General features: G+C 37.2%; 1 protein-coding gene across 11 annotated transcripts in view; it reads right to left on the bottom strand.

The window, feature by feature from the left end:
• foxp1b (forkhead box P1b) overlaps positions 1 to 16,855 on the bottom strand; it is a 263,651-nt gene that overhangs the window by 19,655 nt on the left and 227,141 nt on the right. For all 11 annotated transcript variants that reach the window (XM_044122251.1, XM_044122252.1, XM_044122248.1 and 8 more), the window contains 3 exons: positions 16,475 to 16,582; positions 7,467 to 7,554; positions 6,229 to 6,312 (listed from right to left, as the gene is read on the bottom strand). In XM_044122251.1, the coding sequence (XP_043978186.1) occupies positions 6,229 to 6,312; positions 7,467 to 7,554; positions 16,475 to 16,582 (280 nt within the window). The remainder of the gene's footprint in view (positions 1 to 6,228; positions 6,313 to 7,466; positions 7,555 to 16,474; positions 16,583 to 16,855) is intronic.

Below are 16,855 nucleotides of genomic sequence, written 5' to 3'. Positions count from 1 at the left end.
CCAAGGTGAGGATCAGCTCACTATTGCCTCACCAGCTGCGCTTCCGAGCATTTGAATGGGAAAATGCGACAATTCAATGATTATGAAGAAAAAGTAAGCAGAATTGGTTAAGCTAAATGAAAAATAGGTACTTTATAGTACAAACCACAGGGTGAAAATAGCAATATAAATTATATTATCATTATATATTATTTTTCCATGATGACAGGTGAGGCTCTCCATAAGTCATGGAATGTCTAATCCAGTAATATATATCCATCCATATATATAAATGCTGCTGCCTCGCCCTCTGTCATTGAAGCTTCTTGCCGCTACTTAGCAGTAGGTACATTGCATTGCAGTCAATGTTGTCGGAAAAAAAGAGATTCATGCACTTAATGTCCAATTTGCCATAACTATATATTGAATTCATAGTCACCAGCCCCTGATAACCCCATTAGATCTGCCCCTGCTTTACACATTACATTGCTATTCCCTAACCAGAACCAGAATCTTTTCCAATGACACAACATTAACACTGGCCTCCCAGGATTTAAACAAATTACAACATCTTTGTTCTTAAAAGTATTTATCGGATTTTATTTCCTCCTGTCTCCAAAATTAGCGACAACTGTATTCTGTGAATTCCCTCCTGCCCCCACCTTTTTATGTCCAAACACTCAGGATGTCTATTTACATTTCGCAGATCGAACTTTGCCTTTTTTTTTCTTTGGCAAGTCTGCTCAAATAATTTGGGATTTTGGCAGCTCTGCAGATATGCAGGGAAATGGCAGCAGATACATATTATTCTGGTGGAGAAAAAAAATGTGAAGAAAATAAATTACTCTTGGGTTTGTGTGTTTCTGACACAATGCTATCAATAGAAGGAGGCTGTCATGTTGACTTCTCTTCCTGTGGATTAGCGGGCTTTGTTTCATGTTTCATCCATATTCCCTGGCCATAAACACAGAGGGCTCCAACAATAGGCCAGACAGGCTGGTAATAGCCTTGCCTTTGTTTGCCTTACCATTTGGGCTCACTCCAGTTCCCAGACAAAATGAGACTTCACACTGAAATTAATTAAATGGTAATTGGTGATCTAATTATACTGGCTTTGACTCACAAGCTGCTAAAGAAAATAAACAAAAAGTCCCTCCTTAATTATGTATGGCGAAAAAGGTCAGATTTCTGACAAAAATGCTTGGTGACACCCGCCCACTCACACTGGGACAAAAACAAATACACACACAGAAACATGCATTGCTAATGTGGCACATTTAGTTTTCATCTTCTGCCCACCCCTATCCAAATCTGATCCAGTTATAATTCATGATCACGCTGTATTAGTTACATTTTGCCAGCAGAGGACAAATATATCCAGTTGCTGAGAGGAGCTGCTTCCTTATATTAGGAGTTTAAAGATTTTAGCCAAATTTTTGGAAAAACTAGGAAATCAGCTTTGACCATTACGTATAATAGTTTTTTTATGCTCCCAATGGTAGGGTTGTTATCACACTTTTCTGTTTTACCAAAACTTTAATTAATCTCAAAATCTGTGTTACATCATACTTGGGCTGCGTAAACAATCTGGTTCAAATCTCACCAGACTGAACCCAGAGTCACAGTTATTAAGACAACTTTTGCAATAGAAATTTTTCCCGATGTTTTTTTTGTTGTTGTTTTGTTTTATAAATGGCTCCCTGGACTAAAATAAAATGTTTTTGTAATTTATGCTCTGCTAGGGTGGCCATTTCCTTTATATGAAATTCTCATCTCCTTTCAGTATTCCATTGAATCCATTGAAGTGGATTCCACCAATCAGCAAACATAAGGAGAAGATGACATCAATTTTCTGCGCTGTTTTAGAATTGATGTCGGCCGTTAGTTTTAGCAATGGCAGAGGAGGAAGTGAGCAAGTCTGTGTTGGTCATACTTCCAAATATTGAATTATTATTAACAGTGTCTCGTTCAGATTTGTAATTCTCTCTCAACAGTGGAGGATTTTTGTTTACAGCACTGGCAATTTCCGGTTGACGTTCACTGTAGCAAAATTCAAAAGAAAAACCTGAGCTTGCTTGCTTTTATTCATCTATTTTTTAAATATTTTTTTCCACATGCACAAAGAGCATTTGTATATATGCAGTCACACATAGTTTTTCTATATTTTTTCTATATACTCCAGTAGCCAAGCAACAAAATTTTGTTGCCAATTTCACTATTGTGCATTTTGTAATGACAATAAAGTAAGTCTACATGCAAGTCTGTTGAAGATTCTCCAAACATAATAGCATCCTTTGTAGCCTTCCTTCTCAGGAATCACTGAAAAACTGCAAAATAGCCCAAAGCAGATGCCAACTTTAGCATCTATTAGCTAACAGTTAGCAAGCCTTGGAGAGTGGTAATGGCTTCTTCAATTCTGATGTAACTAAATGTCATCAGTCCAGGAGTCATTATTAGCTGATTTTGTCAACACAACAGAGAAGCTCAAGACCTAAGTCTTTTCTCACTTCAAAAAAAGAAACATATCAAATCTTTGTTAACAAGCGCAACTATTAACAATACACAGCCGAAAAACCATCTCATCCTAAAAACTTTTTTTCATCAAAAACAAGTTTCTTTTGAAATTTTTGTGCTTCCGTTAAGTAAATTTATGGTTAATGGAAACACAACTGTCAAAAGCACATACCCTCATATAATAGTGTAGAGCTCCAAGCTAGTGTTCAACGAGACAAGACATTTTAACAAGAAATATTGTGGTGTTATGACATTGTGAGATCTCTTCCTACAAATTCCATCTTCCTACAAATTCTCCTCAAATGACATTTATACATAAATTTCTAACACCAAAGGAGAAGCTGCAGCAGCATGTACAAGAATGACTCATCTATATTCCTCAAAAGGGATCTATTTCAGGGCATCTCTGGAGATGATTTCACTCTACATCCTATCTGTAGGTTCCTCTGATGCAGTTTCCTTTAAGCCTCAATGGGACCACTGACCTTGACCTGTGGAAGTCCTCCTCCACTCACCCAGCCAAACACAAGACACTTTCATCATCACAGCAGCTCAGAGCAGGCAGAGCTGCCCCAGAGAATGGGAGTCTATTTATTTGAATAATAATAAGGAAAAAAAAAAAAATTAAAATTCCAGCTTGTCCCCTCGAGAGCATTAATGCTTAGCTCTGACACCCATTCTATCGGGGGCCCAGAGAGAGACGAGAAGTAGCAAACTTGAGATGCTATCTGCCACCCCAACCACATTTTGTACACAAATGTCCCCCTGTGTCAGAGCCCTCGTTCGACGCCCCAATCTACACAATCACACAGGTGCTGCTTAAACAGACAGCTTATTGTCAGTGAGACTCCCCAGAGTGCTTACCATCAACTAGCTGCATCAAAAGCGCGTGAGTGGTCTGTGGATGTCAATAGTCTCTTCACTGACTGCAAAAAAAAAAGGTCCAAATGGCACATGGACAAGACTCCTGCGGGTTTCTGTCCATTCGCGTGCATTTGTGAGCAGAACTTTACATTTATGCCCTGTAGTAAAATTATATCTGCTCATTTGGCTGGCTGAATGAACTGTCATAAGGACTGAAATATGACAATGAGGTTTCCCTTCCCCCATCTTAAATATGACAAAACAGAGCCAACACTTAAATGCCACATGCCCCTTTGCCCTGTGGGATAGGGATTGAGAAGAGAACCTTATGGTGGAAAATAAGAAGTAGAATGTTAGTAAAAAGTTAATTTTTTGGTTTCCTGAATGAAAATGTTCTGATTTCTTTTCTCATTTAAATGTTTTACATTTGAGATAAAACTAAAACTAAATATGTTCAGGATTCTTTTTTTGTCCTTAGAAGAAATTACTACGGTCTAGAACAGGGGTGCCCAAACTTTTGGAGACCAAGATCTACTTTTTCCCTCACAAGCTGACTGAGGTCTACCTCGACACACAGATATAAAAATTGTAAATTGAAACTATATTGACTAATTTCATAGGCAAATATACATCAGTTATAGCAGACATATTAAAGTGATAGAAAACCTAATCCAGTTTCTTCCTCAGTGAGATTCTGAAACTGGGAGGTTTCTCAGTGAGAAGCTGGTTGCAAATCTTGGCCCAGCAGGTATCAGTCAGTTATGGTAGATCTGACATTTGGTTTGATGACCTCAATACGAGAAATTTCAGACTGATAGGAGGAACCAAAGAACACTGAGAAATTAAAGCACATCTTCTGAAGTTGGGATATTTTTCCTCCAACAGCAGATTCCAGAGGTGTCACCTCACACCAGATGTTGGACTGGATTTTATTTCAATGTCATTTGTAAATGTCAGCTCTTCATTTTCAACAGGGAAGCTATACAGGTTGAAAAAGCTTGTCATTTTGGAGAAAGTCTCATCAACATCAATATTTCCACTAAATAAGAGATAGAAATAAATAGCATGTTTGATAGAGGAAAAGCCTCTCAGACTCTGTTGCTCAAAGCAAGATGCCAGAGAACAGCAAATTCTTTTTTTTTTTAAATATTAGACAATTTTATTTCATATAATTGTCATGGTAGGAGCCATTTGTTTGTTAAATATTTAATGAGATATATTTGTCCTATTTAATGCTTGTTGTGAATGACGTATTCTCGCAAATAAATGCGGTAATTATTCCATGGTTATTGTTTATTGAACGTTCAGAAATTACAGCAGCTGTAATCCACCACAGCAAAGGTAAAAATAAGGTAAAATAATCAACTCAAAACCACCCATACCTTTTTCCTTTCTCTCTCTCTTCCTCTCTCCCCCATCATTCTCTCTCTCTCTCTCTCTCTCTCTCTCTGTTTCTCTCTTAAGCACACCCATTGCTGTGGCAACCACCTGCACCCTGCAAATTGGGCAAGCCACCCAGAGATTACATTAAAAACATAACATTCAGTCTGTTACGACATTAGGTTTTCAAGCTTGATATTTATAGGCGCTCCCCTGAACACAGCGGTGGTTGATGAACTAATTTTAAACTTCTGCTGTGCTAGTCAGAGAGTCAATCTTTGAATTGCCTTTTTTAATTTTATTTTGGTAATGGAATCCACAGAATTGCACCTTGTTGAAACAATAATTACTATAATTATTATTTTTTTGGGTAATTTTGAACACATTTTGCTGATTTTTTTATTTTTTAATAAAGTTATAAATATTTTGGATCTTAGTGAATATTTTAGTAGGTGTATCAGAAGAGGATGTGCTGGTCTCAGCCTCCTGGCTGCGTTCTGTTTGTCACCTACTGCTGAGATCAACTCCAAACCTTCCCGCAATCGACCAGTCGATCAACATATTAAGTCCCCCTGGTCTAGAACTAGTCTTTTATGAACATGTTTTAACTGTGACACTTTTTTAATTGCTTTCAAAAAACAGTGAGCTTTTCTACAAACATCTCATTTGTATTTATAAGAAATTTAATATAAACGCTAAACATACTCAACTTTTTTACTTATTTTTGTTAACATTTTTTGATTCCACTATAAAAACACTAACGCTTACTAAATCCTAGTAAAAATACTAAGTATTTTTGGTCTAGTTCTATCTTAGTACACTGGAAAAAAAACAAAATTAACAGGAAACTTTTCAGCAAAACTAAAGGAGCTTGTTTTAAATTACAAATTTGTTAATATTAATTTAAAAAGTACTAGATGCATTGGCATATTTTTTCACTTATAACAAAACATTTTTCCCATTTTACAAGTGAAATAATCTGAGTGAAAATAGCACATTTTTAAAATTAATATTAAGGAACTATTGACTTAAAACAAGCTCTTATTTGGCTTCAAAGTTACTTGTAAGTTTGATTTGTCTTATTTCAAGTGCACTGAGATACTAGAAACTAGACTGAAAATACTTGGTAAGATTTTGATTTCACATGTATTTGTGTTTTTAAAGACATAACATCTCTTCATTACTATTTTTTTTGTTCCCATTTCTCAGTTTTTTTCCCCTGTATTCTCTGGGGGTGGGTATTGAGATGGGGATGGGGTTTGGGGGTGTTATACTGCACATCCAGTTCAGCACAGAGACACCAAATTAAATCTCAGATGTCAGCAGATGTGCTCCACACTACATTTACTGCTTCCATCAACAAACAGCTGTTTTTATTTAGCAGAGAAATAAGAAGATGGAGGAAGGGATTAATGAATACATGTGTGCCAATTAAGACAAACAAAAGGAATGGGGAGTGGGAGGAGGATATATGACAGGGTTGCTGCTCACCGGCTGCAGGGTGGCTTTGGGCTCTGTGGACTTGACATGAAGATGTGTCATCATGGCTTGCAGACGCTCTTTGTCCTTTGCTAGCTATTAGAAGAAAAGACAAAAGCACAATGATTTTATGAACAAACACACACGCAAATGTCTAGATATCATTTTAAACTGCATCTCCTTTGATTAAAAATGCTTATTTGAGCTGTGAGAAGGACTCCATTACAAAATAAGGAGTTTTATTCTGATTCCTACTAAAAATCAGAATAAAACTGATTTTTCTTTCTGTTCAGACAGGTCCCTTCTCCCTGTCTGAAAAGTCAAAATAGTTTTAGCTGCCAGCTTAAATTATGGTGACGAGCAGTATGCAGAGGAAGCCTGTGTGTGGTAAAGCCTCACCAATCCCTTTTGGTTGATGAGCCAGGAGATGAGAAAAAACAAGATGTTGGCAAAGTAGGAGCAACTGAAATATCATTGTTTTAGGATAACTTCCTCTAAACCAGAACTGTTTGGAAAGTGTGAAGCCTGGTTATTGGTGAAATAGTTTTATTTCCCCAATACTGTATACTTTCATTTTTATGTTTGTTTTATGTTAAGATGCAGTTAACCTAGAATTTCAAAGCTAGAATTTCACTTATTCAAATGAGCTTCTTTTATCTGCTAAGCTTACATAATTTCTGATTCAAATATACCTGAATACATGTACGCAGATTTTTACACCAGTTGTATCAATTCTCTGTTTTATAAGTGAAAGACGATATTAGAGAAACAGTTATCTTTGTATGTATATTTGCATAAATTTTTATGGAAAATCAGCATTATATTAGATAAAAAAGTATCACTAAGAGCAACAATAACTTTTTCTGTTCCTCTAACTCACTAACAATGACTGTCTGTCCACCTTATGCAGTTATATTGTTGGTGCCAAACAGTTAAAGTCATAAATAACTTTAAAATTCTGTAAAATTTAAAATTCAGTTATCTTCTCTACTTAGCCCCAGGCTATTCATATATCCTTTCCTGGCTGTCATGCATACATAACACATTTTTAATGACTGGTTACTAGCAAATGCACAAAAGTATTTAATTCTACTGAACACCCCAAACTCCCCCTTCCACTTCTCTCCTCTGCTGATGACCCCACAGTTCGAGTCAGACAGACTATTGAAGGGCGTTCGGCAGACACAGAGGAAGTGTCAGCAGGAGACAGAACGTAAATATTTTCATGAAAACAAGAGACGTGACAATACCTGAAGCTCAAGTTGCTGGACGACCTGCATTTGCACCCGACACTGGGCCGTGCTCCTGTCATCCAGGGCATGCTCATTGTTGAGATGCCTGGAAACCACAGTAAGAGAAGATGCATACAAAGATTAGATTCATTTTTATTTCTTTAAAGATTGTTTATTGAAGCTGAACAGAACATCATAATTCCAGCATCAAAATTCAATCATGTCCAAATAATTTCTCTTCCAATCCTTGAGAACTTGGTACAATTAAGCCCAAAACTAATTACAGCCTTTGAAGGATCAAATTTTCAGTTTACTTTCTTATGTTCTCAAACAATGAAATAAAGGAAATGGCTTGTTTGTGCCACCAACAGTAAAACAACAGCAACGCTATTTGCTTTATTTACTTTTTCTACTTCTCGTTCCACGTGAACATCACTTTCTTTCTGAAAAGAAAAGGAAGCCTAAAAGATTGGCAGAGTAACTCAAAATCATATCTTTACTAATAAGCAAAACTAAATAGAAACCCAAACTAAGGAGATTCCAGATTTTCAGATTTAACTACATTTTACTATAAACAAAGACTACACCATTAGCAAAATTGATCAATTTTGATATGAACAAGAAATGATATTACATATTGCAGTGACCCAGTCAAAATCCACCCATCTGTGAGAAGAGCTAAAAATCAGGGTGATGACAAAGAGGCTTTGAAGACTTGGAGCTCACTATCAAAAAAATAATCTGAAATCCAGTGTAAACATAAAAAAAGATGTTATATCTGTCAATAAAAACAACAATTTTTATTGTCAGATAAAAATTGATAAAAGTGTCAAAAGTGTCAAGTAGTGTCAAAGTGACACTTCTTTTGCCAAGGAGTGTAATTTTTGCCAAAATTGACACTCCTTACACATTGCTTTATTATCTTGAGAGATAGCAAAAAAACAAAAAAAAATGTAAAAGGATGTCACTTTAAAAAAAAAAAAATCTAACAAATTTAAAAATAAAAATAAATCTGCCAGCTGTCTAAATAATTCTGGGTTTAAGTGGATATGTGCTATGTTAACATCTGTCAATATTTGCCTGTTTTCAAACAGATAAGAGTTCTATCATGTTCTCTCGTGTGGCTTCGTTTCTGGTTATTGGATCAATAAGGTAAGTGAGTGTGGAGCCCCTGTAATAACATTTATGTTAATAGTGTCACATATTACAGTGATTGCAAAATGTCTCCAGAACAAAGGAATACTTTTTTATGTGAAAGAATGACAGTCAATATTTCATGCTGGTCATGCCTGCTCTCCCAGCTCACTGATAAGAGGGGATGATTGAAGAATTTCAGGTTGGATTCCCTTTGCTAAATTATGAACCGGCACCCTAAAGCCATGCCTTCCTGCTGCTGCTCCACTCTGCCTTGCCGTGTTGACTTTGCCACCCGTTTTTGCTGTTTGCATTGTTCATTTTTATCATCAGAATTAAGGGGAATTCAAATAGAGCCGGACCAAACGTAGAGGACAACAGGACGAGGAGATGGGGATCTGTCCCAGGCTTGAATTATGGATATAATTATGTGCAATTATTTTATTCAGGAAAGACGTTCTCTTTTCATGCACATTTATTACTAATCTAAAGTAGCTTGCTCGGGTAGGAGACGTCCTTTTTTTTGATTTATATAAAATGGTGGAGATAAGGCTCATGAGTGAAGGAAATATGATTGGAGGAATTTTATCAGTTGCCGCATGAATTACTGTATGAAAATGCTTATGCAGGGGCATTTCATTAATCATTTAATCATAATCCGAGCAGGATGTTTGAACTGATTTCACAAATACCCTTTCATTTCACTACTTCATTATGCTCGTTAATGGATCCAATATATTATATATATCATAAATTATATCACATCTGCAGTGACCATGTAGGTCACTGTCATCAGGCATGTGTGTGTGTGCAGGAAGATGGGAGAGAGGTGTTTTAGTTTTTATATGTATACACTGTTTCTGCTGTGTGCTGCAAATCAAAACGAGCCACCGCCAACTTGTGAATGCACAACGATGGCTTCAGTGTCATTGCTTTATGTTCAGACAACAACACTCGTGTATTAAACACCATATTTACAGTCCAAATTAAGAAAAAAAAAAAAAAGACATCTTGAAACTTACTGAGCTGGACATTAGAAACGGCTTACAGTGGCAATAAGCCAGAGCTTGACTTTTGGGGTGCACCAAAGGTTTTTATTAATTTTTTAAGTGAATACATTTTTTTGCAAAGAATTGTAAAACCTCATAGGCCTAAATTAGGTGAGTTGTATTAATATTTTGGGATCAATACAAATATAAACACCGGGGCAGTAACCCAGGGCCCAATTTTTGCGGGCACCCCTGTTTTTTTTAAAAATGTATTTCATGAATGCATGTTTCGCAAAAAATTTACTTCATATAAAACTCATAGGTCCAAATTAGATGACTTGCACTTTTGGGAATTATATTGTTGTAAGCAGTGGGGTAGTAGCCTCAGACCCAAATTTTTTGGGGCACCCAAAAGGTTTTAATTTTTTAATTTTTATTAAATTTTTAAATGAACACATTTTGCAAAAAAAACGTGTTCTTTGACAAGGAACATTTTTGTTTTTTGTGTTCATATATGCCCACATTATTGTAAATACTTCCAACTTTCAGGTGAACAAAAATGTTTTCAGGGTTGTGTTTTCATAAAACACGATTCAGATCGACTGAGGTACACATTCATCACTTGAAATTAATTATTGTGGCGAAAGACAAAATTAAAGAGGAATATATATATATATATATATATATATATATAAAAAAGCATGACTGAGAACCCTATTTGTCAAAATTAATAGAGACTTCTCTCTGGGCCTTCCATTTGTTTGAATCACATAAGAGCCCATTTAATTAAGTGGGTCGGAAAATGAAACCAGTAAACATTTCAGGACATCTTACTATATTTCAAAGAGGAAAATAATAGGTAAAGACATTTCAACTTCAATTTAACCAGCCCCCAGTCTGAATCATCAATGAAGGGGCTGGGGGAGTTTGGCCTACGTGAGCAGCTTTGGAATCTCTCGGCTCGTACGAGACATGTGCCCCGCTTCTTTTCATCCTTTGTTACATTCCACTTTATTTCTTCTAATGACATGGAGAGTCACAGTGCATAATTAATAGGAAATGAAATATTCAAATGGCCCCTAATGCAGCCTTGAGAGGAGTGCATGGACACGGGGAGCAGAGGGGATGAGGGAGGGGTGACATCGAGGGAGGCTGTGAACGTTGGCATGTGTCACTTTCTGGACTTCAAATGAAGCCACTTTTAAAAGCTCTCTGGCAGGATGACAGAGCCTAATGTAGATTGTCACAATAAAACAAGTTAACCAGATATTCACACAGCCTGTCTTTTTTTTTTCCTTTCTCTCTCTATCTCTGAGTGAATTGCAGAGTGAATGGAGCTCGAGACGGGAGTGTCATAGTGAGTGGATTTTTGGGTCTTTTTCTACATCTTCTGCAAAGTGTTTTGAACACTTTTCTGTTACTTGATCTTAAGTTTAGTATTGGTTGTTCCAGTCCGATCCGGTAATTTTTTGGCTGTATTTCTTCTTCAAAAATAAACTGGAGAAAGAGTGAGGCTATAACTGTTGGAAGTTGGTTGGGGGATCAACTCCCTCTCCCTGGAGGCCTGCTGTGGAAAAAAAAAGTGTTAAAATATTTAGGCGTGTTTTTAGGTAATGAAACTTTTGGGCATAAAAATGTGAAAATACATTGGATAATGTGAAGGGAAGACTTTTGAAATGGAAGTGGATTTTACCTAAAATGTCATATATATCTTGTCATTAATAATCTAGTTTCTGCCGCCATGTGGCACCAGCATGTGTTGATCTTCCAGTTTCTCTTTTATCAAATATTCAAAGGGTTCTGGTGGACATTTTTTGGGATAAACTTCACTGGATTCCTCAAAGTATTCTCTTTCTGCTGAGATAAGATGGTGGACAAGGCCTGGTCCATTTGTCCAGCAAAGGTGCTGCTTTTCGTTGTCAGTTTACTCAGATACTGCTCACGGGACCCACAGATCTGGTGTGGAGGAGTATATCATACTGCATTCTTTGGAGATTTGGTGGCATGGGTCTGGATTTGTCTTTCTTTCTGATGGATTCCAGCAAACTGAACTCTTTTCTTCTTCTAGCTTTATAAGAGCATTTTTCTGTGTGGGCTTTGCTGCAGAAGGAGAGGCAGCAGCAGGCTGAGACTCTGCACTGGCTGCTCCAGGAAATGCTGCTATTTGGGAGTTTCTTGGATTGCCCTGTTTGGGGCAGAACAATCTTATCCAGACTGCTCCACACTGCGAAGGTCTATTGCTTTGGGAGGGTGGTAGAGCTGGCTGGACCTCGACTGGATGATCCCATTGAACTCACTGCTTGTTTTTGAATAAAATCTATTTGAATTGCTTCTGAGATGCTGGAAACACAAGTTTTCAGTATCTTTGTTGATCCCTTTTGACTGACTATTATGAAAGTACTATGTTACCAAATCACCTGGATTCTTATCCATCCATCAGACTGTTTCCTGGGATAAATAACTGCTCTGGTTGTTTATTAAAGTCAGTAGACAGTAAAGGAATCTCCGTAGAAGAAGTTTCTAGAAAAAATATCTATAGAATGATTGTTAAAAACTCTCTATCGAAACAAATTGAATGGATTAAATGTCAGTATAGAGAACTCATCTCTTGTTAACACCAGAAAAAAAATCTGAATGGAAATCTTTATATAAGCCTCCTCTAATGAAAAAACATTCAGATTTAAAACGGAGAATCCTTCTCGGTATTGTAGCTGTAAACTGTTTTTTTTCTTTATTAATCCGGCTGTGGAGGAAAAATGTCTATTCTATGAATAGAGAGAAACACTGTTTGTTTTTCTGACTATGTTCATCTGTCATATATTTTTATGCTTTTGAGAACGATCTTCAACAAATGTGAGGAAGCTTTCACTAAACATAAACATTTGTGGTTTTAAATTTATATGCAGTGAAAGAGTAAATATCAATTGATGAACTTTTATTAGATAGGCTAAAACGGCCGTGTACTGTACATAAGCAGAAAGAGAGTCAAATATTGATGTGGTTTCTTTATTTGTTAACATGGTGAAGTCTAGGCTATTGGTTGAATGTAATTATTATAGATCAGTCTCAGACTTAGATACACTGTCACATCTGGAGTTATAGAGAAGTAATTTGTAGCGTGACAGAAGGAGAACTAATTTTTGGATGGATGTTAATGTCATGTATTCTATGGTATAGTATATTTCTTTGATTTCTGTTCTATTTTCTGTTACATTGGCTCATGTACATTCAGTAAGTATGTATCCCAGCCTGAGAGTTGGGTTTGAAGCCATCTCTGAGAAATGTTTTTATCTTCCTTACTGCTGACTGGCTGGGACTTAAATTAAATGCACACAACTATACAAAGGTATTAGATTTTAAATGCATCAGAATTTCCTTTTTAAAATGTTAAGTTTTTGATTTTATCTGGGTTTATTTAGATTTTTTTTTTCAAAGAGTTATTAGGCTGAAAAAGCTCACTGGTTTTGAATTGGGAAGTTTTTATGTGGTTCACATCACTAGAGGGCAGTGTAACGTTTCTCTGACCTCTAACTGGACGTTAAAGAGAAAAGGGGTCTTGACCTTCAACAAAAACCCCACCGGGTTCGGATCCCCATTGCCTCCCACCTGGAACATAGAGGGTTGGGGGTGTGGACGGATTTAGAGCTTTCATTTTTATCAAGATAGTCACCATAGGTATGTCATGTTTTTCTTCACAGATAAAACAAATACACATGCTGTTTAAAGCAACATTCGGTTCCAGTGTTGGTTGTTGCTATTGGCGTGGGCACTGAAATCTGCTCCACGTTAGGAGCTCCTCCTCATCTTTCCATCTCCACAGCGTTCCGCTGACTCTGCGCCGCCACGATCTCTCTCTGGTCAGACTTCCAACCTTGAGAGACTTCTGAAGCAGCATTAGAAAGTCTGATGTACTCCTTTTTTGTTTTTGATTTGAAATCCTTTTTTTGTGTGTCAGAGGCCTGCAGCGATGTCGGTTGCCAGGTTTCATGTGGAAGCGCTTAAGGTTTTGAGCGTTAACACCTTGGTGAGCCGAACAAAGGCGTCTTTGTGGAGACTCTCCTCCCAAATGTTTTCTTAACATGTTCCAAGCAGTTTGAGCAGGCAACTAAAGTAAACAATATGTTGCCATGATAAAAACACTTGTAAAAACAAGAGCTGAGTGCACTTAAGAATTTTTTTTTTTCAGGCAGAGCTCTGCCGGGCACACCAACTTTAATTCCCCCTTAGTTCTATAAACAAAGGGTGAGGCAATGTCAGAATACAATAAATACTGATAGATTTAAACCGACACTCCCTGATTTTACGTGTGCCTGTCTTTGTGGGAAAATATGAGCACATGCTTTAATAACTATGTATTGCAGGATGTTTATTAAATGAAAGCAAGAACACATAGCAGACAGATTTTTCCCTGAGACAGGAACCGAGGCGACTGTACATTCTGACGTGATAAGGAGGTTCAAAGAGGATTTATGAAAACGATTAAAAGAAGATTCAAGAGTTGAGGAAGTTCAAGCATTTTTTTCGCCACCCAAAAGAACTTTCTCTGTGAGCTGACAGTTTGTTTTTGGATAACAGAATCATGTCATGTTTTGCTTAAAGAGCAACTAATATGAGGTGACAGCGAGCTATTGATCTGCTGCCACTGGTGCAGATGTGTTCACCCTCTGTTGTAACCATGGCATTGTTGTGTATTGAGTTACAAAGTTGATCAGTAAACCAGGAACTAGGTTGGCATGTTAGGCTGGACAGAGTTGCATCACTGATACAGTACAGACTGAAAAGACTGCAAAGATGCTAACAGACTCGATTATAGCTCTCTGTGTGTACAAGTTTAGTGTATTTTTCAGGGGGATTATATGCGATATACCAACACAACGTGCTGTATAATTACCTAAAGAAAGGATTAGTTATATAGGCAGGCGTGTCATGTTAACAAATTTGCAGGACAATAAATTGTCCAGCAAATGTAATATGCGATAGTATGCAATAAACAACACAGTTTTTGTTTTGAGACCATTTTCAAGTAGTACAATGGAAATGGCATAATAATCCTTGTTGATCTTCTATCAAGAAGGATCAAGATTTCTAACAAACATTTAACTCTGGCACTGGAAGACATTTTTAATATCCAAAATAAATAAAGCAAAAACACCAGAAACAATAAATAAACTAGAAACTCTGTAAATAAAATTGTCTTTCAAAAAAGGGGCTAGTTGAGACCAATAGACTGGACTGAATCAATGACTTTCTCTCTTTAGTAGAAAGAGAGACATGAGAAAAACAATCACACAGTCATAAATTAAATTGTTTTAATTGAAGCGTATTTAGAGTGCAGTAAGAATGACTTTGTGAACAAGGAATTATGTGGTGTGTGCATTTACATCTCACATGCTGCCTGGAGCATGTCTCTTGTGTCTTGATAAAAGTTTATGTATGTGTTTCCAGTTAGTTAGTTAGTGAGCCGGTGGATCAGCCAGTGGAGGAGCTTTTGTGCTCACCTGCAGCATACTGGTTTTATTGTTTTATCATTATTTTGTAATTTTTGCAGCGACACGATGCACCAAAAGGCATCATATCAAATGCTTTGTGTACTTACAGTCAGGCAGAGTTGTGGCACGTGGAGATCACACCAAAAAAAAAACCTTGAGTAACCTAAACAGTCTTGTGGCCCTTATTAAAAACTCAACAGACACAAATTGGAAGAGGTACTAAAACCATGTAAATTAAATCTCTCCATTTGTCCCTCTGGATCTGGCAGAGGTGTACAGTACAGTGGATTTAGCTCATCTTGCAGGGCAGGTCCAAGGTTGTATGAGGCCTTGAGCAGAATTTGATGTATGGGCCCCTTTTGCTGCTAAGAGCATCAACACCACCAACAGCATTTCACTGTGGATTTAGTGAAATCTGAGACATGGGGGTGTTGTTTAATTGGCCAATCTTAAAAGCAATCAGTAATAACTGTAATTTGCTGAGATGTATTTGTGAGCAAACAGAGCTCAAAAGTTAAACTGACAGCATAAAATGGTTGCTATGGAAATTGATTGAAATGAATGAAGATTGTTCTTTGAACATTTACAAATCAAACTTGCCAGCTCCTTAAAATCTTTAATTTAAATGTTAAACCATTTAAAATCTTTTAATTTATCTATGCTGAAATCGAATAGATAACAGCACTGAGATTCTCATTAAACAAATGTTACATTTTCATATCTGTGGTCCATGTTTAAATTGTATTTTTTTGATTTGTTGTTTTAATTTACATGGGTTTAAGTATTGTCTGCAATATCTTCCAGTATCATAATTATCCAGTAATATTTTTACATTTCCTGTCAACTTAACATCTTCTAATAAAAAGACACTGCGGCCCACTTGTGGACTGCCTCAGCACCAGGATCTGCTAAGCCCCAGGCAAGATTTTTGGTATTGATTTTGTGGGGGAAAAAAACCAACAAAAAAATAAACAAACAAAAAAACAGAAAGAAAACTTAATGCACAGACGGAAGGCAGGAGATTCATGAGCCAAACAAAGGGCAAACTAAAAGAAAAATTTGGAAACCACTCCCTCTGACCGGTGACAAGGGCAAACAGGCAGGGCTCCCTGAGCGCGAGCTGCCACAGATAAACATCCCACCGTTGTTTGTTTGGGATAAATGGCCCCTGGTCACCATAGGAACTGCACTTATCACAGGAATTAGAGGCCCATTCAGTTCCCAGAAGGAGTCCCCACTGCATTGCCCTTTTCAAGAGTAGGCTAACCCAGACTGAGGAATAACAACCGGCTGCACCTGCAGTGCATCTGTGTAGCCAGGGGTCACAAAACATGTAATCGACCCCCCCGCTCCCTAAAAAAAGACAAACAAACTGAGACAGAAAACATATGTCTGACCGCGGCACTTTACTTACTTGAGGAATGACTGGAAATCATCAAAAACAGCCTCGCACCCGGGCCACTTGCAGACGCCATGGCCGTAGAGAGGGTGACTGTGGGGGGATGGGTCCTCCAGCGCCAACCTGCAAGACAGAAACTTCTGATTGAAAAAAAAAAAAGGAAAACAATCTCAATTTCTTTTCACTCAGAGGTTGAGAAAAAAAAAGACAAAATGTCAAAGATGACAGTTTGTGTTGTTAATCCAAATCCTCTTTGTGTGTACTTGGTCTTGTTTTCACAGAAAAAGAATTGACTTCTACTTGATCTGTGAACTTTGGCCTTTGCCAAAATCGGCTTACCTGTGCGATCATTACTCTTCCCTACTTTAAAACACGGTGACACTCATTGTGTGAGCC

Source organism: Gambusia affinis, linkage group LG07, assembly GCF_019740435.1.
Source record: "Gambusia affinis linkage group LG07, SWU_Gaff_1.0, whole genome shotgun sequence".
NCBI classification, from domain to species: domain Eukaryota; kingdom Metazoa; phylum Chordata; class Actinopteri; order Cyprinodontiformes; family Poeciliidae; genus Gambusia; species Gambusia affinis.
This window is presented reverse-complemented; position numbering and strand designations above follow the sequence as displayed.